Here is a 27793-nt window from a genome sequence, read left to right as displayed (position 1 = left end):
GAGCGACATGGTACATCATGACGTTTTTAGAGCGACATGCTATACTATGACGATTTTAGAGCAACATGCTATACTATGACGTTTTTAGAGCCACATGCTACACTATGACGTTTTTAGAGTGACATGGTATACTATGACGTTTTTAGAGCGACATGCTATACTATGACGTTTTTAGAGCGACATGCTATACTATGACGTTTTTTGGACCAAAGGCTATACGATGACTTTTTTAGAATGACACGCTATACTGTGACGTTTCAAGAGCGACATGCTATACTATGACGTTTGTTGGGCGACACTATACTATAGGCTTTTTAAATTGACATATTTCTATGACTTTTTTTTTTGTTTTAGTTTTTTTCAGTTTTTTAGCAACATATTATAAGAATTTGAACAGTTCTAAAAATTACTATACTTTTACTTGTGCAATGAAATATTATTCTATGGCATTTTTTAGATGACATATACTCTGATGTTTTCTTGAAAAACATACTATTTTGACAATATACTGCACTATGTCATTTTTTGAACCACGTATCATACATGACAATTTTAGGCAACATCCTATCATTTTGCACTTTTTGAACCACATAATAATCAGTTGGGTTTTTTTGCCGACATGCTATACTATGAACTACAGGCCATACTATGTTATTCTTGAAAAAGTATACTATACTTTGACATTTTCTGAACTACATCCTATACTATGACGTTATACACAGAGTGCTTTGGTTACATGTTGATTTATAATCTAGATTTTTTTCTGCTTTGTTTTTTGACAGGATTACCACAGACCTGACCATGAATACCGTTGACACCCACCTGAGGGAGACGCTGCCTAAGATCTCAAGGCTGCTTGGTCGTGGTCTTTCTGGTCCTGCTCCAGAACGCCTTCATCAACTACATCTTCTTTTGAAGAGGCCCTCAGATGCTGCAATCTCTGACCTTAAGGAGGAACTGCTGCCTTCACTCTGTAACGAGACGGCGGTTATTTTAAAGACCCAGCTCCTGGCGGCTTTGAGTGAAAGTTTAACACCCATCAAAATGGAACTACAGACAGTTAAATCTGAGCTGTCGGTCAGTATTTCAAACATCAAGTCCGACCAGGCTGCCCTAAAGCATGCTGTGGGTGAAACGGAAACTTCACTCTCCACATCACTGACAACATTGTCACACTCCAAAGCAGAGCACCTGTCTGCTGAACTTTTAAAAGTGGACTATAAATGTGAAGAATGTGAGCAGCAGCAGACTGTGAGCAGAAGAACAGATGTGATCAGAAAGAAGTCATTTTTTCATGATTCTGATCTTTCAGGATAAAAGCTGCTTTTCCTTCACAGAATTTTCAGGAAATTATTCTCTCAGGTTTTCTCTGCTATTTATATTTTTTATTATCTGTGATTATTTCTTTATTGTAAAAATAAAGTTTGAGGCATAAAGACTCATTTAGTTATTTTAATCCTGAAATCTTCGATGGAGCAGAACTAAACTTCCCTTTTCCTTCTATTTTCCTTCTTGTACTTCTGATACTAGAACTAAATGTATCTTCAACATGGATCATCTGCTTTTAATGAATCAGCAGCAACATCACAACAACAAATGAGACACTTTTCAACAAATTAATGAAACTGATGTCATTTAAAACTGTGTCAAATTAAAGCTGATTACTGACAACTAGAACATTAACATTACTGTTTTAATCATATTTAAGTTTCCTGAACGTTACATTAATGTCAACCAGCCACAGTTTTATGAACTTAATGAACCACATTACAAGAACACAACACACTTCAGCTGTTTACATGAAACTCAACACATTAGCTTGATGCTACGTTAGCTTTAATTAGGCTACCACTGAGCAGCTAGCTCGGTTAGCATAACTAACATTAAAGCTAATATTTACTATGCTAACTTTCTTCTCTGGTCAACACACACTGAAACAAACTCCACCAACATCTGGAGTGCATGGCACACATTACATCTGACACTAAAGCTGCATATAAAGTGCATTAAACTTTAACTTACCGAACTATCAGAGTCCTTTCAGTGTCTGCTGGTAGAATCAGCCGAAGGTAGAAAACTGGTTAAAACAAGCCAACGGGCAGGAAAACTGTCTGTGGAAAATGTTCCGCTGCTCCACCGATAAATAAACCAAAAGTTATTATATCAGAATTAATCCAAACGAGGAGAGCAGAGTCTCTGCTGCCTTCTGCATAGGACCTGTCAATCATTCCAGACCGGACTGTCAATCAAGTAGTCCCGCCCCCTGGCTTCGCAAAACTTTAACGCTCTATAAAAAAATCAATATTGATTTTTTTAAAGATCGGCCACCTGATCTCTCATTTTGACCATGAAAACTCACGAAAAAAAATGTATGTACAGTCTATGTACTCTGTTTGGCTCCACGCTTGCTGATGACCACTTCCGGTCTCAGAAAATGAAAAAACGGACCTTTTTTCGTTTCTGTCTCTTACTGACTTTACTTTCTTGTTATTCTAAATATAAAACGAAAATCAAAGCATTAAAAAAAAAAAAAAAAGTATATCCCTTTTTGATCATGAAAAGGAAAAACACCTTGTATTTCAATTTTAATTTTTGTATTTTAAAACGAAAAAAAAACACATTCGTTTTTTGTTTTTCAATACCTGTTTCAGAACGGAAAATCCAATTACCAGATCCATACACGGATCCACATGAGTGATTTACATGCAGGCTCCTCTTGAAATATGATTTGAGGATTTTTGGAGGATGACAGGAACATTATTTTTTTTGTCTTTATCCTGAATGATCTAACATCAGCCTGCATTTGGTGTATGGTTAAGAAATCAATGACTTCAATGAAGACAGCAACATGCAGCTGTCACTAAAATAATTATTGTATCAAAACAGAAAATTCCTTTGTTAACTGAATATTTTGGCTACATGACATAAAATAAGTTTGATGAAAAAAATAAAAGTCAGTGCATAAAGTTAGTTTTGAGAAGAACAATAAATAAAATCTATCAAATAAATCAAAGTCTGACTAACAAGGTAGATTCTTGAATTTGCTTTTAAAATATCAACAATCTGCTGCCCTCATGTCTTCTGCTGTTCCACAGATGTAAGAATAGAATACTGCCTCACTACAGGCTTTTGTTCTGACTTCAGGTTTAATTAAAAACCAGAAAATCTGAAGGTTCTGGAGGGTTCATGAGAATAAAGAAAGTCAGACAAAGACAGACTATTAAGAGCTTTATTAATCAATTAACGGATCTTAAAATCAATACTAAAACAGACCTTCTGGTCTTAAAACTTGTGCTGCCGAGTTTTGAAGTATAAGAATTATCGTTTTAGGGAGACCAGGCAGGAGAACATTACAGTAGTCAGTTCTGCATTTGAGAAAAGCATCTATTAGTTTGGCTGCAATAGTTTTAGAGAGGACTGGTCACAGGCAGGATTTTCAATTTACGCAATATTTAATTTGGTAGTGATCTAGAAAAGCCCGTTAATATTCAGAGAAGATTCTCTTGCTGTTGTGTCATTGTCACTCTGTATTTCTCTCATGTTAAGGTTTTGTCATCTGGTACCAAAACACTCAGTTTCAGAGCATTTTTTTACCTCAATAGCAGAGCGTGAATACAATGAACCAGCAGGCTGCTGCTCCTTAGACACATTCATGTAAATACAGATAAGTAGATTCACATAGAGAGGACTTCTTAGAAATTACACTTGTAACAATAACTTCACATTAAACATCCTGTAAGCTAAAGACAATCATTGAAAGCTTTTTATTCTGTAGTTGATCGGTAGTAGTAGTTGGTCAATTTTCTTCCTATAGTTGGCCTTTCACTCCCTGGTCTTTCTGTAGGATCCTCAGTTCGTATGTCATCAGACCTGATTTTGTCCAGCAGCAATCTCTCAGCTTTCACATTTTAAAGTTCAAGAAACAAAAGACACAATAGCAGTCTGACCAGCTTCACACCATGGAATGGACATGTACAGGATAGACCACTACAGAAAATCAAAGTCACTATAAACAGGGAGTGACATCAGAGCTGCTGTAACTGCCACAGGACACCCACTTGAATGTAAATTGCAGAGAAATGTATTTGATGTATGGCTAGGAGCATTTGTATGAGCAGATCAGTTTTTAAAAGTCAATATTGAGTGATTGAGGAGCATCAGGTTGCTGCTCTGTAGAGGAGATGTGTGGCCCTGAAAAGGACCTTTGTTTTGCTGCATCATCGCTGACTTTAACCTCCGAAGCCGTACAAAGTGCGGCCCTGCCTCTTCAGAGCGTACACCACATCCATGGCGGTCACCGTCTTCCTCTTGGCGTGCTCGGTGTAGGTGACGGCATCACGGATGACGTTCTCCAGGAACACCTTCAACACACCGCGAGTCTCCTCGTAGATCAGACCCGAGATACGCTTGACTCCACCGCGGCGAGCCAGACGGCGGATAGCGGGCTTGGTGATTCCCTGGATGTTATCCCGGAGAACTTTACGATGACGCTTGGCGCCTCCTTTACCGAGTCCTTTTCCTCCTTTGCCTCGTCCAGACATCGCTGTTCTTCTGCAGTTTTTTTGCTCAATGATGCCGCTGCTGGATTCACGGACATTTAACTCTCCACTGAGGACGTGATAGAAGACAGAGGCGGTCCTCCTCCTCTTCTTCTGTGGATGTTCAATGCTGCTTAATAATGAACCTTCTTTGCTCCATCAGCGCCACCAACTGACCAACAGCAGGATCAGCAGCTGCTGTCTTTATGGATCCTTCAGCAGGAAATTCACACATTACAGCAGCTGAGAGGATACAATAAGAATTGTGTTTAAAACAGAGCACTGTCACCATATAGCACACACAAAGCAATAACACAATATATAAACATGAATTCAGCATGTCATATTCAGTGATGGGAATAACGGTGTTAAAATTAACGGCTTTTTTTTCAGTAACGGATAATCAAACTAATTAGTATTTCCATCGTTCCAAGGCCGTTACCGACAATTAAAACCTAAAGCTACTCAATGAAGCCCTTCTCATCCGACTTGTCTCTCAGCCACAGGAGCTGCAAAGCTGTTTATTTTTTTTTCCTTTGGTGAGGGAGGAGGGAGGGGCGAGACGACCGCAACAGTGATGATAATTGGCTAAGGTAGAGTAAGTATTCACTGTCAGCCAATCAGAGTCAGTGTTCAGTTTACACGCAAATCACACACGTGACATGCACACAAAAAAAACAGCAGAGGTCAGCGGCAGCAGTGGCGAGTCTGGAAGGAAAAGATAAGATAAGATAAGATAAAGTTCTTTATTTCTCCCCACTCCAGGGGAAATTTACATTGTTACAGCAGCTTTATTTACAATATATACAAGGGTGGCAAAATTTTTTAACAGAATTTTCAAAGTGGAAGTACAGACATTACTTTATTCTCCTTGAGGTAAAAGGCAAGAACGTGCATCATGTGAAGTGTACGTTATGAAATGTTTGTCCAGGTCCATTGTAAGCAACCTTTTGGTATTAGTGTCACCTGTCACCCCCTGCATTTAATTTATCCACAATTCTTTTATCTTTGTTATTTGTTACTGTCTGTCAGACCCCCCCCCCCAAACACACACACACCCTCTTCATTTGTGTTGTCACACCTTTTCCATTTGCATCTGTTTGCCAGATCCTTTGATTGAATTACTCCTTGTTCTTTATGTCTTACCCTCTGTTACTGATTAGCAACCAAAGACAAATGAACCACTTTTCATGCTTGTATTTAGCCCCCCGACCCTCTGACCCACTCTCTGACCATCCCTATAAATTTGGTACTCTCCAGATGTTCTGGGTCGGCTTACCTTTACAGACTCATGTTCTGTATTGGTAAGCCCACCTTATATCGGAGTACCAATAAACAACCCACTGCAGCAAACTTCGAAGGACTAAGAGTGAAATTTCTTCAACACAACTCAAATCTAATGAAGCATCTCTCAATGGCACACGTTTCTACAAAATTAGTGGCCAAAAGCACCATTGTTGGCCAGTTTTGTGATGATGATTATACATGCCAGATGTGGCTAACGTGAGCCCCGCTAACAAATGAAGGGCACTGAGCCACGCTGTCCAAGCAGCTAAAGCTGGATTTTTCTGCTCAAGCTTCACAAAAACTTGTGACACCAGACTGAGCTGAGTGGAATGATAGGCAGGTATGTTGTTGAGAACATGCTCCCGTTATCAACAGTAGACTCAGACTCCCTCAGAGCCCTCACTGGCAAAATATGGGGAAGAGCAGGTGCCAGTCCGCGATGCAGAAAGATATTTTCTAAATATATAGATAATGAGTACACTAAAATGAATGTCGAGCTCAAAAGGAGATTTGAATAATTAGAATAGGTCTCTACTACTCCAGATAACGGGACCGCACATAATAAAAGCTTAAATCTTAGCGTAACTGCCCATTGGATACATCCACATGGCATGGAACGAAGGACAGCCGATGCTCAGTGAGAGTTTATGGCTCTGGAAAGAGCCGCTGGTTTGTTGCAGGATGTGAATCCTTTGCTTGGCTTTACCAGAGCTGACAGACAGGGCTGAACTGCGGACGTAATAGAGGACAGTCGATGACAGTTTCAGTGGGCGGAGTCAAACTGACTAAATCAACGGAAACCTTAATTTCTAAATTATACAGGGTAATTTATGGAACATAACATGGAGATCTAAATTTTTTAAATAAAATATATTATCACCATCTAAATTACACAGGGAAGTACAAACAAAGAAAAAAACCCTCAATATAAAGATACTAGAATCAGTGATAAGAGTTGATTTCCTTTTCTAAATTGTTTACTTGAAAGTGGTGATTCAGTATTGGAGAACAACTTAAACTCATACCTACTGTAGTGACGAAAGTTGGTGAGAGCAGTACTTATTTGTCAGATATACCGTTGTAGAAAAACAGCCTGAAACACAGTTTAACTTCATGTGTCATTAAGTCAAAAGTAGCTGAGGCTACAAGTTGTAATATTTTCCTACACAAAAGGACCTAGATAGATGCTCATTGAGAGTTTGTGTGTGGCTCTGAAAAGAGCCGTTTGTTTTTTTTACATGATGTGGATCGTTTACTTGGACTTAGCGGGCTTCTCGGTCTTCTTGGGCAGCAGCACAGCCTGGATGTTGGGCAGCACGCCGCCCTGAGCGATGGTCACTCCGCCCAGCAGCTTGTTGAGCTCCTCATCGTTGCGGACAGCCAGCTGCAAGTGACGGGGAATGATGCGAGTTTTCTTGTTGTCTCTGGCGGCGTTTCCAGCCAGCTCCAGGATCTCAGCGGTCAGGTACTCCAGCACAGCCGCCAGGTAGACGGGAGCGCCGGCACCCACACGCTCCGCATAGTTGCCCTTCCTCAGCAGTCTGTGGACACGACCCACCGGGAACTGAAGTCCTGCCCGGGAGGAGCGGGTCTTTGCCTTGGCTCTGGCTTTGCCGCCGGTCTTTCCACGTCCAGACATGTTTCAGACAATAAAAGCTTCTTACTGAGAACAGAAACTAGAATAACGTCAAGGCGACAAACTGCAGCCTTATATAGGAACACAGCTGCTCACTGATTGGTCAGAATGAGAGGGAAATGTGATCGTCCAATCAGAGGAGAGTTATTGTCGCTCTAAGAGCCGCTTCATTCAGACCAACACATCACTAATGCACAGTTTAAAATGAAACTGTTTAACTGCAGTTTAGTGAAACATGGTTTTAGTTTACTTCAAATAGAATCCTGGCTGGAAAGGAACACAAGTATATATAATAGAATAAGCTATAGTTGAATTTGAATTCAAGTTTAATCCTGCGTGTTGAAAAAATATTGTATTTTTCATCATTTAGCTATTTAGGTTAAAGCATTTCTGAATGTCAAGTTGATCATTGTTATTCCCTGAAATTCTTGATGACTTACAATAAACATAAGGAAAATATGTGACTTCAGTCACTTCGTGCATGTGAATCAATTTTATAAATAGTCCAGCCGAGCAGCAGAAATAAATCAAGTAAAATAGAAAATCAGCTGTTTTCAGCTGCTCTTTAAATATGTACAAAACCATTAAACATCTATCAGCAGAGTCTGACTATGGAATCATTACAGATATAAATTAATATTGTTTAGACTAATCGTAATGTGACTGGTCAGTATTTTATCAGTGAGAGTGGAGTGTTCACTGATCAGAAAAGAGGTCACTATTTCTCTTGTTACTTTATAAAACATGAAAATACAATTGTAATGAATAAAATTGCAAATAATTGTTATGAAGATTGTTTGGGCCATTAATCAAAAATCAGTACTTTTGTGCTTTACAGTTTTCAAACTGACTCACCTCAGTTTAACAGGACATTTCAAACCCTGTACTTTATATAAATAAGCATACTTAAATGCTAAATATTGTTGTATTCTTTAAACATATACAGTGCTTATTTTCCCTCTGTATTCTCCAACATATAAAAGGTCTAGATTTCATATGCATTTTGACATATTTAAGGACAGACGCTAAAGTTCAGCCTGATTACATGTTTAAGAAGCGCATCTCATTCGTACAGTAAGACCTAAATATATAACATATGCAAATAAAGGAGTTTCCCAAAAAGCCGGTCAGAATTATATGAAAGTAAATAAATGATTAATGCAGTTATGTGGTTGAGCTCTGCTAGTGAACATGTGTGGCTCTGAAAAGAGCCGTTGTGCCAGGTGTAAAGTGAGTGCTGTGGGTCTAAGCTCTCTCTCCACGGATGCGGCGGGCCAGCTGGATGTCTTTGGGCATGATGGTGACCCTCTTGGCGTGGATGGCGCACAGGTTGGTGTCCTCGAAGAGACCGACCAGGTAAGCCTCGCTGGCCTCCTGCAGAGCCATGACAGCGGAGCTCTGGAAGCGCAGGTCGGTCTTGAAGTCCTGAGCGATCTCTCTGACGAGGCGCTGGAAGGGCAGCTTGCGGATCAGCAGCTCCGTGGATTTCTGGTAGCGACGGATCTCTCTCAGAGCCACGGTACCGGGACGGTAACGGTGAGGCTTCTTCACGCCGCCGGTGGCCGGGGCGCTCTTGCGGGCAGCCTTGGTGGCCAGCTGCTTCCTGGGAGCTTTTCCTCCGGTGGATTTCCGGGCGGTCTGCTTGGTTCTGGCCATTCTGCTTCCTCTGTCTTCACTGGTCCAACAGTAAAACACAAGTGGAGACTGAGCGGCAACAGCGAGCTTATATGGAGAGCGGCGGAGCAACGGCAGCTCTGATTGGTCCAGAGCGGTGCCGCATGTGGGGTATCAGAGCGTGTATTGGATGAAATGAATGTGACGTTTGAAATAAACCCCGCCTCCACAGCAGCCGCCATCTTTCATAAATCCTGATTTAAACTCGTCTTATTTTATACTGAAGTTTAAATGTTTTATTTTATTAGTTCAATGACTTAATTCCTTTATTTTCCTAAAAAAATAACACTATGGAAAGCTTCTTGGCTCATAGAAAACAAGATAAAGACAACGATAAAGAAGGAATTGTATTGAAGAACTGTATTTAAGCACTGAGGAAAATAGTTTTGGAAAAACGTGAATATTGAAATGTAGTGTCTAAAGTTTTGCTGTATAAGGGAGCTTTAGTGCGGTGTGTAGTGAAATCCTGTGTGCTTATAACGGCTTGTTGCGTTTTGTGTAAAACGCTTTATGCTAGTAGAATAAGAAATTGTTTCAAATTTGGTCCTACAGATGACAGTGTGGACACAGCTGAAAGAGAATCTAGAGCTCTGCAGATCAAGTGTGTGGCTCTTAAAAGAGCCGTTGTGTGTTGTGGATGATGAAGGTGTTTACTTGGAGCTGGTGTACTTGGTGACGGCCTTGGTCCCCTCAGACACGGCGTGCTTGGCCAGCTCACCGGGCAGCAGCAGTCTGACGGCAGTCTGGATCTCCCTGGAGGTGATGGTGGAGCGCTTGTTGTAGTGAGCCAGGCGGGAGGCCTCGCCGGCGATCCGCTCGAAGATGTCGCTGACGAACGAGTTCATGATGCCCATGGCCTTGGACGAGATGCCGGTGTCGGGATGGACCTGCTTCAGCACCTTGTACACGTAGATAGCGTAGCTCTCTTTCCTGCTCCTCTTCCTCTTCTTGCCGCCCTTTCCGGCGCTCTTCGTCACCGCTTTCTTGGAGCCCTTCTTCGGGGCGGACTTTGCTGGTTCTGGCATCTTTCTCCGTCACTGTAGTAACGATTGAAGCTCAGAGCAGAGAGAGGCTCTTCTTATACAGGCCGCATGGAAATACGACTGCGCAGCCCCCCGTCTGTCATTGGCTGATCTGCTCAGCTGGTTGGAGTCTGGTTTCCATGGAGACGACACAGAAAGCTGGAGACCTCCGACAGTTTCAATGTAGTTCTTCAGATGTGACCACTTTTCCCTCTAAGCTGCGCACTGCTGACACGGTCTCCGCGCACAGAAAATCTGCGCTGCGCACAAAAAAAAACAACCTAAATTGAAAATAAAATAAACACGTAATTCATCCTGTGCTATTTTTCAGTGTGAGTCAGAGTGATCGGTGACTGGCTGCTCCAGCCAATTATGTGATTCACATCCGTATTTTTGCAGCTAATCAACGTCATTTACAGGCGTCCTTCTGTGCAGCCACCATTGTTCTAGCTAGCAGAGCGGTGTGGCTGATGTGGAGTGAAGGCCGCTAATGATGCTAAGTGCTGCTTATGTTGACCCTTTATAATAATGGCAAAACGAACTGGCAGTGGCACATCCCCTCACCAAGCCAAAGCAAAAAAGAAATGCGGTTCTTTTAAGATGGAATGGCTGTGAGAGTTAGAGTTGCAACCAGTCCCTTAAAATATGGAATCGTTCTTTATTTGACAATTAATTGTTGATCCGTGTTTTCATAAATGTCACATACACGTCTGTCACACACTCATCAGAACTGTGCAATGAACAAACCAAAACACAGGAAATATTAAGACCCGGAATATTACACCCGGAACTCCACCACGTCCAAAGAAGCAAACACATTTAGAAAATTACAGATATGAGTGGGAAGAGTTGAACCCCTGGCATTAGGTACAGGGCAAACTGTGTTTTCTGTTGCTCATGGACTGGCTGAAGTAAGGCAGCATCAGGAGACCAACATGTAAGAAACATGAGAACAGAGAGAACCCAAACAGCAGGTCACAGTTTTTCATCCTCAATTATCTCCTGAAGTCGATACGGTAAGGGACATCAGTATCTGGTTGTTAATTTACCAGACAATGCCTTTAATCATGCTGATGTGGTCCAAGACGCAATTTAATGATTTTAATGACTTTAAAGACTCTACAGCAATTTAGAGACTCAATAAATGCCTAAGTTGTTGTTTTTTGTTGTTGTTGTTTAAATGCTTTTTAGTTTTTAATAAACATTTTTTAATAGCCTATATGTGATCAATAAATGGCCTTTCCCTATCTAAAGAAAAACTCACTCAGAACTCTATGTTAACAGTACTAAATAAATCAATAAATACATGCATACACATATATATAAGTTAATACATTAATTGTGTGAAGATAAGATTCAGATTTAGATGAAAAAAAAGTCTGTAGAGAATTTCTTTGTACAGTTCTCTGCATCCAGTTGTTTATGTTTTTGCAGAATCCAGTATTACTCACTGGTTGGTCATTACATTTTATTAGTATGGTTTCACTGTTTAAAATGAGGCCACTTCTTTTCAGACAGAACCTGTGATCATAAAACAATACAAAATGGTTAGTTCTATGTTAATAAAGCACTTAAAGCTTTCAGTATGGCTAAATGTTTTTTTCAAAATTAAATATATCACTCTTTAGGTGGTAGTGGCCCCAAGTTCAGTAAAGTTGAAAGATATTCACAGATTCGGACTTCCAGCATCAATGAGTCGTTACAAATAGCTTGTCCAAACATAAAGGATGTCTCTCTCCCATCGTTGTAAGGCAGACAATGTGCTACAAGCCCAGTTTTATCAAAAGTAGCTGTCTTTCAAGCTGCACAAATAACATTGGTGTCTATGGAGTGAACAGGAACCGTCTGCAATTTGCAAAACCGCTGCAACAGTAAAGAGAGACAAATATTCAATAACTTCACTCTTATACATTGTAGTGTCACTAAAATCACTGCAGCCTTCAACTGGCTCCTGTTGACAAAGTGTTTTAACAGAAATGTAAATGCTGTAATTTGATTCTTTTAATGAACCATGTAACTTGAATGGATGTGATGCTGGTGTGACCACAGTGCACACGTCTGATGTTGCTCACAGTGGTCCAAGGAACGCTCAGGGAGTTTGTGTGTTTGCTCACACTCAGGAAAAATTACAGGGAACATTGTTTATAAGATACATAAAGATACCATGGCAATGCATACTGAAGAGAACTAAAACCGACAACATTACAATTACTGCATTTCACAGTCTCATAAAACAGTTCAATAACCGTAGAGCTAAGACTGTTTGATCTTACAAAATAAGAACTGACCGTAGTTTAGAAAAATAAGATAAATTCACACTGTGGCAGTAGCTTAGATTGACTATTTACTGACCACTAACATCATGACCAGAAGATGAGTGTACATAATGCTTTCATGCACCCGATAACTGTTTTGTGCATGGAATCATCTTGTGAACACCTTTAGAGTTAGAGGATACATCAGCAGGAACAAATCAACAAGGTCTGCTTTAGTTTGTTTCATGCAGTCTGCTGCAGTTCCTCCATAGGTCACAAAATCTGGTTTATTGGATGTGGCTGGTCATTGTGATATTTTAAAAACCCTGTTCCTATTTTGCTTATTTTAAAGGGTAGTTATTGCATGGTCTAGACTTATCAAGTGAACATCTTCATCATCCTCCAGATTGGTCACCTCTGCTTCACCATTCAGGAGTCTATCAGACAAATGGCCTGTTTCTCCTCGGTACCTGCTACTCTCTATCTGAGTGGTCACTATCAGTCAACTTTAACTGCATCTTTTTATACTGTAGGAATGACTGTGATGTAGCACATATCAGGTTGGGGCTCTTTTAAGTCTAGATGATTCAAAACCTCTGATAGTTTTAAACTGTTTAGAAAAAAAAGAAACATAAGATAAATTGGATAAACAGCCAAAACCTTTGACAAATAGCGTGACACTATGACTATGTATTATGCTAGCAGCAACAAATGTTGCCATGCTTACATTTACTCTTCTTATGATCAAAAGATGCATGCAGGGATAAAATTCTCATTATATATGAGTAGTAGACCCTTTTAAAAATGTATGTACAAAATATCTCAGTTACATCTGTTAATTAAGGTATTTAAATTCTTCTTGTACAAGTTTGAGGCAGACATCTCCTTCCATCGGTGCAGGCAGGAAGTAAAGAGGCCTAGTCATGTGACCATTCACACTAGTTACATGATGTTGATGCAATTTAGAGGAGACAACCTATTCTTTGATTTTAAAACTTGCATGAGCTGTCCAATGCCAAAGCAGCACTTTTAGAGAATAAAAATTAAAAGAAAAATGAGCAGCAACAACTGTTGCCAGTGGGATTAAATGGGTTAAGTTTGGACTAATTGTTTAATAGTAATGCAAAGATAATTTTCTTTTAAGTTCAGCTCATATTAGTACGCATTTACAGTATGATAGTGCTGTTGAAAACATGTAGTCAAATGTATTTCTGCTATTTTGACATTTTTTTCTTTTCATTTTTCTTTTTTAGGTTATTGTTCTTTTTGACAAAGACAAATAAACTAGGAGGTAACAGTACCTCCTCAGACAGGAAGAACTCAGTCCTGCTCCTTTAAAATGGTGAAGATTATTATAAAAGGTATAAGTAATTAATGCAACATACTGGAATTACAAGTTATATTTAATTTAGCATATTTAAGTGCTGCTCCTTTAAAAGCCAGCGTGTTTTTCATGTTTTACAGACTGATTTATAGTAATTTATAATTTAATAGTTTAGAGCTGAATGTAGAGTTTCCACCTTGTTGAGCTTTAAAATGTGAGCAGTGATGTTGAGTGGTGATGTAGTGATGAGTGAGGCAGCAGCTCTTTAGTGGAGACTGTGGTGGCTCTGAAAAGAGCCTTTGCTGATGAGTGAGTGGAGATGAAGCAGCTTCACTTCTTTGCAGCTTTCTTAGCTGCAGGCTTCTTGGCTGCACTTTTCTTGGCTGCGGGCTTCTTGGCTGCAGCTTTGGGCTTCTTAGCAGCGGGCTTCTTGGGGCTCTTCTTCGGTGTCTTCTTGACAGCTTTCTTGACTGCTGCCTTCTTCGGGGACTTCTTGACCGCTGTCTTCTTAGCTGCTGCCTTCTTGGCCGCGGCAGGTTTCTTAGCTTTGGCGGCGGCGGCAGGTTTCTTGGCTTTAACGGGAGCCTTCTTCTTGATCACCTTCTTGGCCGGTTTTGAGACTTTGGGCTCCTTCTTGGCGAGCTTGAAGGAACCGGAGGCTCCGGTGCCCTTAGTCTGGGTCAGAACCCCCTTGGTGACCATCTTGGTGACGGTGGTGTTGATGCGTTTGTTGGACTTCGCCACATCCACCTTCTTGGCCGCCAGCACCTTCTTGATCGCAGCCAGTGAGATCCCCTTCCTCTCCTTGGACTCGGCCACAGCGGCGATGATCAGCTTCGGGAGACTGGGTCCGTCCGTCTTGGACCGGACCACCTTCTTCTTCGGGGCTTTGGCCGGGGCTTTAGCCGGTGCAGCTGCTGGAGCTTCTTCTGCCATGTTTCTCTGTCCCTGTTTATCTCAAAGTGTTCAAGCTGAAGGCAGGAGGCGGGACTTATAAACACCATGAGAACCGTAAAGAGGCAACACACCACACCGGGCTGCCGCCTCCTCAAACGCGGCCACATTTGTGTTTTCTCCGACACGTTTTGGACACAAAAGACGCACAAAATCATCTTTTCACACTCCACGGTCGCTGCCACGCCGACGACACGCGTGTCCCTCCACACTGGGCTCATGTTCGGCTTCCAGCTTTTTGTCTCTCGCTTCCAGGAGGCTTCTAAGCTGTCGGACACACGGGGACCGAAGGCGGATCGTTGACACTTTTCTGCACATTTGTGCTCCTAAAACGACTAAAAGCTCCACGTCTCCGGTGGAACATCGGTGTTCCGTTTAGCAGAAACATGTGAGGACACAGTGGAAGGAAAACGACGGCGCTGCGCTGTTTTGTTGGCCTGGAAGCGGAGAGTTTCGGCCGCCGGTAAACACACGGACGCTGCCGGTGCTCGGGGTCTGCTGGTGTCTGAATGATCCGCTGGAAGAAACTCTGTCTGGACTAAATGCTGGATTATAGAAGCACCGACACTTTAATAAATCTCTGATTTAACTAACGTTACATCTTCTCTCTGAATATTTAGGATTTTTAAAGTTTTTTGTTGTATTCTGTATTCAGATCCACGTTGTCTTTCTAAATGTGTGTATCTATTATAGAGTGTAGAAATCGTCTTATGGTATCATTTGTATGTTTAAATACACGTATTAATAATCTTTTAGTTGCATTAACGTTTTTCACATTTATTCTTAATCACATAGATCTTGTTTGCAGTTACTGATACTGAATTCCCCTGTTAGATTACAATTAAACTAACTTTTTATTCATTCTGATCAACACATTTATTTATTGTGGGCTGGTGTGGGAAACTATGCAAGAAACTGAAACTGTAAAATTAATTAATTAATTAATTAATAGCACAAGAATTATTTACATCCAGACTGGAACTACATGAGAGGCTCAAATCCTATTGAAATATAATTTACAAAACATTCTGAATCATCTAACATCAGCCTGTTTTTGCTGAGTGGTTAAGAAATCAATGACTTTAGTAAAGACAGCAACATGCAGCTGTCACTAAAATAATTGTTCTATCAAAACAGAAAATTCCTTTTTTAATTAAATATCTTGGCTACACGATAAGATAGTTTTAAAAGTTTGATGAAGACAAAGACTATTAAGAGCTTTATTAACCAATTAAATGATCTGAAAAACAATTCTATAACAGACAAGTAACCAGATCAGAGACTTTAAAACTTGAGTTCTCCTCCTGGTCTTAGAACCTGTGCTGCCAAGTTTTGAAGTCGTTGGAAAAGAATTATGGTCTTTTTTGGGTTTTCTTTTTCGTAGTTTTACAGAGGACTTGTCGCAGTCGGGCAGGATTTTTAAGTGTTAAAATACTTAATTTGGTAGCAATCTTGATCAGCTTGTTAACATTCAGAGTTCACAGTTTGTTTTTTTTTTACTTTTCTCTCCTACTTGCTCTTCCTGAGTCACTTTCACTCTGTATTTCTCTAATATCATAGTTTTGTCATCCAATACCAAAATACTCAATTTCAGAGCATTTTTTTTTTTAACCTCAATAAGTGGTCATTAATACAATGAACCAGCAGGCTGCTGCTCTGTACACAGATTTATGTAAATACAATAACTGGATACACAGATATGACATCTTAAAAATCACACTTCTAGCAACAACTTCACATTAAACATCCTGTAATCAATCAAAATTATTCATGTATTTATAACTGATCGAGCTAAGCTTAGTAAGAACAGAGAAGCAGAATTAATGAAAACCAAAGCAATATTTTGGAGCATGTCGGTTATTATCAGATAAACATTTTCTCGATCCCACAGTGAGGAAAGTCAGACTGGATGGGGAGAGACCAGTATCATGTGTTGAAATTCAAATTGAACTTATTGATCCAGGTTCTGTCACCAGGTTCAGGTTCCCTGTTTTTCCCCATTGACCTGATTAGGTCTGGACTCTTCTCCAGGTCTCGTTTACTTGTTACTCATCCACTTTCTTCCAATAATTGGCCTCACACTCACTGATCTTTCCTTTGCACCCTCCTCAGTTCTATCCCTGACCTCCTTTTCTCCAGCAGCAAACACAACAGGAATAAATGTGTGCAGAATTTTATATATATATATATAAATTTTTAAAAAAAATTAAAAAAGGGAGACTGATCATAAACAGAGAGAAAGACTTGACTCAGCCGTCACACATGATACTTTCTTGAGTAGCAGTTATTTTTTATATGCACGGTTACTAAACATGAACAGCGTACTTTGGTTATCTTGCAAAAACATGGAAACAGACAATACCGTCGTGTTATATACACATATATATAACCTCATTAAGCAGAGAAAAAAAAGCCATATAGATGCCAACTTAAGTCACAGCAGACTGCATTTAGTGGGACCGAGCTCTCTTTGTAGATGTGTGGCCCTGAAAAGGACCATTGTTTTGCTGCATCATCGCTGACTTTAACCTCCGAAGCCGTACAGAGTGCGGCCCTGCCTCTTCAGAGCGTACACCACATCCATGGCGGTCACCGTCTTCCTCTTGGCGTGCTCGGTGTAGGTGACGGCATCACGGATGACGTTCTCCAGGAACACCTTCAACACACCGCGAGTCTCCTCGTAGATCAGACCCGAGATACGCTTGACTCCACCGCGGCGAGCCAGACGGCGGATAGCGGGCTTGGTGATTCCCTGGATGTTATCCCGGAGAACTTTACGGTGACGCTTGGCGCCTCCTTTACCGAGTCCTTTCCCTCCTTTGCCTCGTCCAGACATCGCTGTTCTTCTACAGTTTTTTTTGCTCAATGATGCAGCTGCTGGATTCACGGACATTTAACTCTCTACTGAGGACGTGATAGAAGACAGAGGCTAGCCTCCTCTTCTTCTGTGGATGTTCAATGCTGCTTAATAATAAACCTTCTTTGCTCCATCAGCGCCACCAACTGACCAACAGCAGGATCAGCAGCTGCTGTCTTTATGGATCCTTCAGCAGGAAATTCACACATTACAGCAGCTGAGAAGATACAATAAGAATTGTGTTTAAAACAGAGCACTGTCACCATATAGCACACACAAAGCAATAATACAATATATAAACATGAATCTAACATGTCATTTAAAATAGTAAAGGGACCATCAAATCAGATATTAACATTCACTGTGGTCAGCAGAAGAAATGTTAGTTTTGGGAACAAACATTTGAAAAAGTATTTTTTGGTGGTCATATTGATAAAACCCTGAAACGTCAGTTTGTGCGTAGTGATGGTTTATCTTAATGGTGCTTATTGTATTTATTTTACTGATCTGTTGATCTGTTTAACACAGGATCAGATATCATGGTGATCTTAGAACGTAATATTCTGAATACTCCAGCAATACTCATTTCATTGTTTAATCAAATGTATGTCAATGACAGAATAATCACAGTTGCAATTTTTTTCTGCAATGTATTAAATCAGTCACAATATTGAGCTGCAAATTCTTAAATGATAATGATCCACAAAAATACAACGATCAAAGCAATCAGCAAAAAAATGCATTCAGATTTAATTCATGTCTTCAACAGAATATGGAATTGTTCCAAGTTTGGTCCTACAGATCACAGTTTTGACACAGCTGAAAGCGCTGTAAAGCTCTGCAGATAAAGTGTGTGGCTCTTAAAAGAGCCGTTGTGTGTGTAGATGATGAAAGTGTTTACTTGGAGCTGGTGTACTTGGTGACGACCTTGGTACCCTCGGACACGGCGTGCTTGGCCAGCTCACTCAACATCACTTCTCTCATTGTAAAGCTCAGCAAGATGCTCTAAACTTCAACACTTAGATATTAATAATAAATCAAATTTTAAAAATCCACATCAGTCTGTTTGAAACAACTGGCTGTTATTAATGTGTTCAATAGATCTAGAGACTTTAAATATATTAAAAATAAGAACTGAAATGTAATCAATCATCAAGTTTTTTATTATTTTTTTAAAAGATGCATTTAATACTATCCCTCTTCTCACTAAGTATATATTTTACAACTTTAAAAAAAACGTAAATACAAAACAGCATAATATCTTATCTTAATACTGATGTTTTTCTACTCTTTGTTATAAGTATAATTTGTAATTCCATTATGTTGTGTTAATTACTTTTGCCTTTGATAATAATGTTCACCATTTTAAAGGAGCAGGACTGAGCTCTGTATCTGACAAGGTGCTGTTACCTCCTAGTTTATCATTTAGTCTTTTTCAGAAAGAATAAAAAACTAAAAATTTAAAAATGGAAAGAAAAATGTAAAATTAGCAGAAATAAATTTGACATGTTTTCAACAGCACCATCAAATTGTAAACACGTACTAATATAATTTGAATTTAAAAGAAAATGATATTTGCCTCACTATTAAACAATTAGTCCAAACTTAATTGTTCTGATTCGGAATTGTTTTGGGAAGAACTGCGGACGTAAGAGAGGACAGCCTGTGGCATTTTTCACTGGGCGGAGCCAAACAGACAAACTTTTATGACCGAAACCAACATGTTCCAATAACTACAGATTTAGTCTCGAATATGGCATTTGCTAGATTCATGTAGTGTTCATTGGTGTTTCTTTTTATTGTGGTTGTTTTGTGTGCTATATCACACTGTGAACAACACTGTTGTACACGGGCAGGGTGGTTTGTGTCCTACAAAACCATTACATTCTAAAGTAACTTAATTGGTGCAACAACTGTGTAATATAAGATGACGGTCTGGATGTTGCACCAACTGTTGAAGTGTTTGAGACGTATGAGGACGTTTGTCTTTTACCAGAACACAGTGTTTGGCTCTGAAAAGAGCCTTTGTGTTGATCAGCAGGTCTCCTGCTTTACTTGGACTTAGCGGGCTTCTCGGTCTTCTTGGGCAGCAGCACAGCCTGGATGTTGGGCAGCACGCCGCCCTGAGCGATGGTCACTCCGCCCAGCAGCTTGTTGAGCTCCTCGTCGTTGCGGACAGCCAGCTGCAAGTGACGGGGAATGATGCGAGTTTTCTTGTTGTCTCTGGCGGCGTTTCCAGCCAGCTCCAGGATCTCAGCGGTCAGGTACTCCAGCACAGCCGCCAGATAGACGGGAGCGCCGGCACCCACACGCTCCGCATAGTGGCCCTTCCTCAGCAGTCTGTGGACACGACCCACCGGGAACTGAAGTCCTGCCCGGGAGGAGCGGGTCTTTGCCTTGGCTCTGGCTTTGCCGCCGGTCTTTCCACGTCCAGACATGTTTCAGACAATAAAAGCTTCTTACTGAGAGCAGAAACTAGAATAACGTCAAGGCGACAAACTGCAGCCTTATATAGGAACACAGCTGCTCACTGATTGGTCAGAATGAGAGGGAAATGTGATCGTCCAATCAGAGGAGAGTTATTGTAGCTCTAAGAGCCGCTTCATTCAGACCAACACATCACTAATGCAGTTTAAAATGAAACTGTTTAACTGCAGTTTAGTGAAACATGGTTTTAGTTTACTTCAAATAAAATCCCGACTGGAAAGGAACACAAGTATATATAATAGAATAAGCTATAGTTGAATTTGAATTCAAGTTTAATCCTGTACACAAAGTGTTTATTCACTGAATTTCCTTATGACTTACAATAAACAAGTCAGTACATGAGAATATATTTTACAAACACTGCTGCAGAGCAGCAGCAATAAATCAAGTAAAACATAAAACCAGTTGTTTTCAGCTCCTCCATGAACACGTATAAACCATTAAACATCTAACAGCAGAGTCTGACTGTCTGGAATCATTACAGATGTAAATGAAGGCCATTTAGACTAATATTAATTACACTGTGACTGGTCAGTAATTCATCATTTAAAACGAGAGTGGAGTGTCCAGTGATCAGAAAAGAGATTACTGTTTATTTTATTAAACACAAAAACAATTATGTTGAAACTAACTTGTACATTTGTTACTGACATAGTTTAGGCCATGAAGCAAAAATGATTGCTTTTATGCTTTGAAGTTTTCAAAGTGACTCACCTCATAGTTTAACAGAACATTTCAAAGTGTGTATGTGAAACTGCTTCTCTATCCTCTACTTCATGTAAGAAGTATACTTCCATGCCCATCACTGTACATTTATGTATTAATTAGCTTAACATATAAATATTTATGTTGCCATTGGACGTTGAGCTCTAATTCGTGAACACGTGTGGCTCTTAAAAGAGCCGTTGTGTGTTGTGGATGATGAAGGTGTTTACTTGGAGCTGGTGTACTTAGTGACGGCCTTGGTTCCCTCAGACACGGCGTGCTTGGCCAGCTCACCGGGCAGCAGCAGTCTGACGGCAGTCTGGATCTCCCTGGAGGTGATGGTGGAGCGCTTGTTGTAGTGAGCCAGGCGGGAGGCCTCGCCAGCGATCCGCTCGAAGATGTCGCTGACGAACGAGTTCATGATGCCCATGGCCTTGGACGAGATGCCGGTGTCGGGATGGACCTGCTTCAGCACCTTGTACACGTAGATAGCGTAGCTCTCTTTCCTGCTCCTCTTCCTCTTCTTGCCGCCCTTTCCGGCGCTCTTCGTCACCGCTTTCTTGGAGCCCTTCTTCGGGGCGGACTTTGCTGGTTCTGGCATCTTTCTCTGTCACTGTAGTAACGACTGAAGCTGAGAGTAGAGAGAGGCTCTTCTTCTACAGGCCGCATGGAAATACGACTGCGCAGCCCCCCGTCTGTCATTGGCTGATCTGCTCAGCTGGTTGGAGTCTGGTTTCCATGGAGACCACACAGAAAGCTGGAGACCTCCGACAGTTTCAATGTAGTTCTACAGATGTGACCACTTTTCCCTCTAAGCTGCGCACTGCTGACACGGTCTCCGCGCACAGAAAATCTGCGCTGCGCACAAAAAAATCCAACCTAAATTGAAGATTTGCTTTTTGTGAATTCTTGTCCAAAAAGTCAATTATATCAACGATGATTTATTATTGAAAGGCAATAAAAGTTATAAACTTCGAAGGGGGCTGTATACCTTCTATACGCACTGTAATTGCTGAGCAGTTTCAGTCAAAGTTTATTGGGCAGTGCCACAACTAAACTTAGCTTATAATATATGCATAAATTATTTGTCTAAACATTTCAATGGCATATATTTACCATGCAAGCGGTTAGTTTTATGTTTGCAGAAAATAGTTTAAATTGTGCTTAAAGAAAATACAAATTTAAGATGCTTTTATATAGCTAATAATGTAAAAATAATGCACACTCTTCATTACAAAACAATAAATTGCACGTATAATCTTTGATTTTATATATTATAAGATGCTAATAATTTTGAGACTGGCACTTACATATGAATATTCAATTAATATTTTTGTCTGTTGTTGTATTAATTTATATTTGCATGTAAGCCTGATATGAAAATGCTTAGATTGTCTGTTGTTTTGGTCCATAGTGCTGCAGACTCAGTTGCAGTAACTCCTTATTGTCTAGATCGATGACCCTCGAGCTGGGTGTGTACAAACCCTGAGGAGCAACACTTCTAGGACCACATCATGCCCACAATAGAGTGATCCTGTAAGGTGTTTGGTTAGTACATAGCTCTCTTATGTTGTTGAAAGGATGAAGTCAGACAAAAAGTGAGTGTCAATTTAAGTTCCTCATGGATTTATGTTTCTCTTTTCCTTTTGTTCTATGTTCCACTCCTTGCTTTTGGCCTCTTGGCTGCCATTTTTGTTGTACTCGAAAGTGAAGAAAGTGAAGCTAGGATTGTGACCTTTTGTTTTGAAGTGTGATTATATTTTTACTTAAAGGTTAAAATGCTCGACAACATGACCCCTGACATCTTTCCTCTTCTTTAAAGTTACACCATTCTTCCCTTGAGCAACTTGGGGTGAAAACATCTATGAATATAAAAATAAATCTAAAAGTCTCCAAAAACAATTTCTTATTTTGTGCGAACAACATTCCAAAACAGAAAGATATCCAAAAAAGCAGCAGCATCCCATTTTCAGAGTGAGAACCAGGGAATGAATGGTTTGCTTGACAAATACATGATTTGACAGATTATTCAAGTACCAAAACATTTTATTTCAGTTGATTAATTGATCAAGTAATCATTTTAGGACTTAATGCACAATTATAATTAGAGAATGAGATACTGTGTTCAAAAATGGAACAACATTTAATCAAATGAAAGCTGCTGATTGGGGTAGGGCTGCTCAATAAGTCAAATATTAATTCCCCATCATTCCAGGAATTAAATGGACATGATTGACTACAAAATCAAAGAGTAAGTTTTGCTCATAGACAACTCTGCTGCATATTGAATCAAGGGCTTTCAGTCCAGAGAATAACAGTAAAATATAACAGACAGAAGACTGGCAAGCTTCTAGGGAATAGAAGGCGAAGAGTAATGGTAAGAATCCACTGGATCAGTCACTCCTTGCTTCCCATTCATTGTCTATGTAAGCAGCTGAGAAGTGAATGATGTTAGCACAGCAATGTGTTTCAAGATACAGGGCTTTGCCTTGTTGCTACTCATTTGCATGAGCACAGAGTTCATTGTCGTAAACTTTCGCTTGTTAAAAGTCTCAAACACATTGGTAAAGTTACCTCACTGGGGTGCTGGCGACCCATAAACAGGGGCTACAGTCCCCTACACACCAGCCATGGATTCAAGACCAACACACGGTCATTTTCTGCATGTCTTTCCCCCACTCTTGTCCCTACATTATTTGTCTTTCTCTCCACCGTCCTCTAAATAAAGGCCCAAAAAATAACTTTTAAAAAATTGCACAAAGTGAAACTGAAAGCAGTTCTGTTGATTTAATTTTAGGTTAAAAAATAGTATGATTTTGTTTACATTGTGCATGCAGTGTGAATAAGGACATATCTGCACTTGATGCAAAAATTTGTACATGAGCTTTCTTTTGAGTAATTTTCCACCAAATTTAGTTCATATCTGTAATGTTTTTAAAGATTCCTGCAAACCAACAAACTGAACCAGTTGATGTCTGACCAATACAGTTAATTTTGACCCATACATATGTCTATACAGTGAGATGCTGCAAAGCACACTCTAAGGAGCATCAGAGGATATTTAGATTTTTTTTTTAATCTGAGAAAGTTCTGACTGAACTCCAACTTCTCTTCAGCTCTGCCTGACTTCACTTTTATCACTTCAGTAAAACCACAGACCTCTACGGGTTTTCGGCGGCTCCACTGAGATAGCTGACATTACAGGGAACAAAGCAATTTCAAGACAGAATAATGAAAGGTCAACTTCCTCTCCAGATCATCCAGTCAGTGGTCACTAAACAACACCACCAGGACCCGCTTTAGAATTACACCATTACCCTCGATAATTCAGCTGTCACACAGACATCCATTCATCTGCCTTTAACATCCAGTACCTCAGTACCCACTGCGATCGCATTTTCACATTTTTCAAAATGATGCTCTCTCGCCCACGCCTTGATAATCATGCTGAACTGCAACTTCATTTCACCTCCTCATTCAGTCTGACATCGCACTCATGCTTTCACATTTAGAGAAGCTGCAAGCAGCAAGAAACCTTTAAGGCTCCATCTATCACAACTATACTGATTGAAATTTAATGACTAGTTTGTGGATTGTTCACAACTGGAAAAAAAAAAAACTTGCTGATGAATACAACATCAAAACCTATTTATTTTATTTACTAATGATCAATTCATGGTTTCAACTGGACAGCTGCAAACTCACAGAACCAGACTTCCATGTGCTTCTATGTGTGCAAACATGAAGATGACCTGAAAGCAAAAAGAGCTGCCTAGATTATTGTGTTTGGACAGAATGTAAAGAGAAAACTGTGCGGGCAGTCACCTAACAAGAATATAACTAAGTAGCTGGAATATAGTACAAACATCATGGAATGGATACGGCACAGGAAGACCAATGTCCAGTTTACTTTTCTGGTACATCTGCAGTCAGCGTGCTTTCTGTGTGGACAGTTCATACAGTCTTAAACTTTGGGCTGCTCGCAGACATGGGTGGACAGAAGATTTCTAAAATTTTTCACATGGATTCACAGATGCAGAAAGCAAAAATGCCGAAAATAATATGTCTAAGTCAAAATGTGTGTAGCTTTTGAATCACTCTGAATCCATACCTGGATGAGGCCTAACCAGAAAGAAAAGCCCCTTCCGTTTTATGTGGATGTGTCAAAAAATAAGGAAGTGATACTGAAACAGAGCAGTGGACCTTTGATGCCAGTGAAAATTAAAGAAGAATTTAAGTTCCATTGAAGTGTCCCAGCAAGGCAAGTAAGTGCTGACTAAGACCATGGAACTGTCAAAACTAAAAGGGAAGCAACAATTAACATTTAAAAGCATATGTCATTAGTGACCCTACACTTATTGGCAGAACAAGCCGTTTATTAAAATCTTACTGCTTGGAACCTTCTGACTATAGCTATTTATTAATAGGGATAGACTGATTATTGGCCTGGCTTATTATCGTGGCTGATATTTTTTGTTGCATTTTTCATTTTATCTGTATCAGTATTTTCACTGATAAATTAAATGTGCTATTTCAGGTCTGATGCAGCCACCTCTCTGTCAGTAGTTGCTTTGTTGTCCCAGAAATGTCTCTAAAGCAGAAACTGCAAAAACTGAACAAGAAACACAAGCCAATAATAAATAAGGCTTTAAGATCTGGATCTTAGTAGGCAATAAAAGTGATAGAATAGAAAAAATGTAAGAAAACAGAGAAGGACAGCCGACAGAACTGCGGGAGACAAACTGATCAATCTCAGTCGATCTCACATAAACAGAACAGCACATTCTATTTTAATCACTCCTATTCTTATTTTACATAATCTGTTATAGTCACACTTATTAATGAAGAAGCCTAGTTATGAATGACAGGTTCTCTGCTATCACATTCTGTCAAAACATTACATTGATTTTATCGGTTCAAAATATCAGCTATCAGTCTCTGTTGATCAAAATATGCTGCATCAGTATCGACCCTCAAAACTTTAATACACAAAATATTTTACAATCGTTCTAAGACATCAAAACCACTGTAACTTCTCATAGAACCAAATCAGTTGTAAAAAGATAGCTTGATTATTAAAACAGGAATGTAGCTATTCCATTAGACACGAGACGGATGATTAAAAGTATGGTAATTCTGCAATTAACCCGTTCAATGTTTTTTTTTTTTTTTCTGCACGTTTTTTCCCGGTATGGCTCTTAACACCCACTTCTTAGTCGACTTTTTTTCTCGTTACCGTAGCAGTGAAAGCCACGATGTGTGCCAGGGTTCAGGTCCTCCACGTTACAGCTGCACTTTTCAGGTAACTCTGGCAGACAAATGTCGACTTTAAACACACAGTAGTGGTAGTTTTAAATAGGTGGTAAACAATGACTGCTGCTGCTCTACAAAAAACACCTGTGAATCTGAATGTCTAAATGACTAAACATGTCCTATTTAACACTCATATATCATCATTTTAAAATGGTGTGCCATTAAATAAAAAAATTAATATCCCAGAAAGGCCACATCAAGGTGAGTTTCTCTTCTATGAGCTCTTTAATCAGTGTTGATGCAGAGTCTATCAGGTTAGTTACTATTTGGGTAATGGTTAGTGACTAATTTCTCAGGTGCATTATGAGTGCATTTGCAGTAAAATTTATCACAAATGTCTATTTTGTAAGCAATTTTCAACATGTGATGGAGGCTTTTCACATGTGACACCATCAAAAGTGTGATAAAAGTGTACAGAAGCCCTTTTCAGGTAATTTGGGCAGAGACTTTTTGACTTTAAAGCCATAGCAGTGGTAGAATAAAGTCATAGTAATGATTTGGAGAGTAATTGGAATGTAATTTATCTCAAATGTCTGTTTTTATCATGAATTTTCAACACGTGACGAAGCACTGCCGCATGAGATACCATCAAAAAAGTGGTCATCACACAAGAATGACTCTAGATTAAAATGTGGGTAAACGATGACTTTTGGCATTCTCCAAAACCACTTTTAAATCTGTATGTCTAATTTGTTCATTTTTTTTCCTTGTGAGCCCTCAGATAACATCATGTTGGTAGTATGGTGAGTCATGAAGTTAAGGAAAAGATCCCTGACAGGCTAAGAGGCCAGTTGTTTAGGTGAATTTCTGTTCCAGCAGCTTTTCAGTCTGTGTTGTTGCAGACTGTTGCAGGTTAGTCATCACTCTTTAAAGTGCAAATTAGGGTGAGCGACATGTGGAAAACAGCTCAGTGATGTGATAGATAATACAAGATGGTTAGATGTGATAGATAATATAATTTGATGCAATCTTACAGTCCTGCTTCAGTTCAGTATTCACTGCATGATGTATTTTTAAAAAATGATGGAGCATCAGCACATGAGATACCGTTAAAAGTGTGACTGTCACACAAAGACGGCATGAATGCGCAAAGCCTTTGATGCAAAAGTTTAAATCCTGTGTCAGACTTGTTGCATAACGTTTATCCTAAACTATAGCATTTGCATGTTGCTAATTGCATTGTTTTAAATTTAGATTTTGACTTAAAATCGATTCAGCCCCTGTGCAAATACCTATGACTGTGCTCTACTAACACATATTAAAAACTTGCATTTAGGCAATAAACTATTGGTTATATGTAATGCAATTAATATCAAATGTGCAAAAATGGCTTGTATTACCTAAAAGTCTGATGTAAAACAACCATGCATTAACAGAAAATGAATGATTTAATAACATATTTTCAGTATGAAAAAATATGACTAATTAAGGAATTGTGGAATAAAAAAATTCAAAAGAAAAACATTACCGTAACTTTCAAAAGGACTTTTGTATTTTTCCAGATGTTTTGAAGCATTTTATTAGCATTACAGATGGAACATTTCATTAATTTATCAGTTGCATAACAAATCATAGTTCATCCTAGTTATCATGCAGGTTCATTTTCATTTATTTTAAAGTTTGCAAAAGTGAAATATGCCCTTGTTACTTCCTAGAAGAAAAACATTTGAGAAAAGCTTAATCCTTTGAAAACTCACATTATTGCTTTATTTTTCTGCAGAGCAGTAACACTCAAGCACCA

General features: G+C 39.6%; 6 protein-coding genes across 6 annotated transcripts; all 6 read right to left on the bottom strand.

Moving 5' to 3' along the window:
* Positions 1 to 4184: 4184 nt before the first annotated feature.
* On the bottom strand, positions 4185 to 17798 carry LOC111572000 (nucleolar protein dao-5-like). Its single transcript, XM_055016172.1, has 5 exons — positions 17217 to 17798; positions 14071 to 14692; positions 9790 to 10164; positions 8789 to 9241; positions 4185 to 4578 (listed from the first exon to the last, which is right to left on the bottom strand). Exons 1-5 carry the CDS (start codon positions 17581 to 17583, stop codon positions 4230 to 4232), a joined length of 2166 nt encoding a protein of 721 aa, XP_054872147.1. The 5' UTR covers positions 17584 to 17798; the 3' UTR covers positions 4185 to 4229.
* On the bottom strand, positions 5022 to 8691 carry LOC111572001 (histone H2A). Its single transcript, XM_055016084.1, has one exon. The coding sequence runs from the start codon at positions 7462 to 7464 to the stop codon at positions 7078 to 7080; it is 387 nt and encodes a 128-aa protein (XP_054872059.1). The 5' UTR covers positions 7465 to 8691; the 3' UTR covers positions 5022 to 7077.
* Positions 9722 to 10386, bottom strand: LOC111572007 (histone H2B). Its single transcript, XM_023275467.3, has one exon. It carries the CDS (start codon positions 10158 to 10160, stop codon positions 9786 to 9788), a length of 375 nt encoding a protein of 124 aa, XP_023131235.1. The 5' UTR covers positions 10161 to 10386; the 3' UTR covers positions 9722 to 9785.
* On the bottom strand, positions 11612 to 14704 carry LOC118470676 (histone H1-like). The gene has a single exon (XM_055016083.1). It carries the CDS (start codon positions 14670 to 14672, stop codon positions 14067 to 14069), a length of 606 nt encoding a protein of 201 aa, XP_054872058.1. The 5' UTR covers positions 14673 to 14704; the 3' UTR covers positions 11612 to 14066.
* A 1120-nt stretch (positions 17799 to 18918) lies between the features above and the next one.
* LOC129350214 (histone H2A-like) lies at positions 18919 to 20008 on the bottom strand. The gene has a single exon (XM_055016085.1). The coding sequence runs from the start codon at positions 19983 to 19985 to the stop codon at positions 19599 to 19601; it is 387 nt and encodes a 128-aa protein (XP_054872060.1). The 5' UTR covers positions 19986 to 20008; the 3' UTR covers positions 18919 to 19598.
* A 319-nt stretch (positions 20009 to 20327) lies between these two features.
* On the bottom strand, positions 20328 to 21352 carry LOC129350215 (histone H2B). The gene has a single exon (XM_055016086.1). The coding sequence runs from the start codon at positions 21338 to 21340 to the stop codon at positions 20966 to 20968; it is 375 nt and encodes a 124-aa protein (XP_054872061.1). The 5' UTR covers positions 21341 to 21352; the 3' UTR covers positions 20328 to 20965.
* Between the last annotated feature and the right edge of the window lie 6441 nt (positions 21353 to 27793).

Source organism: Amphiprion ocellaris, chromosome 12 (genome assembly GCF_022539595.1).
Source record: "Amphiprion ocellaris isolate individual 3 ecotype Okinawa chromosome 12, ASM2253959v1, whole genome shotgun sequence".
NCBI lineage: Eukaryota > Metazoa > Chordata > Actinopteri > Pomacentridae > Amphiprion > Amphiprion ocellaris.
This window is presented reverse-complemented; position numbering and strand designations above follow the sequence as displayed.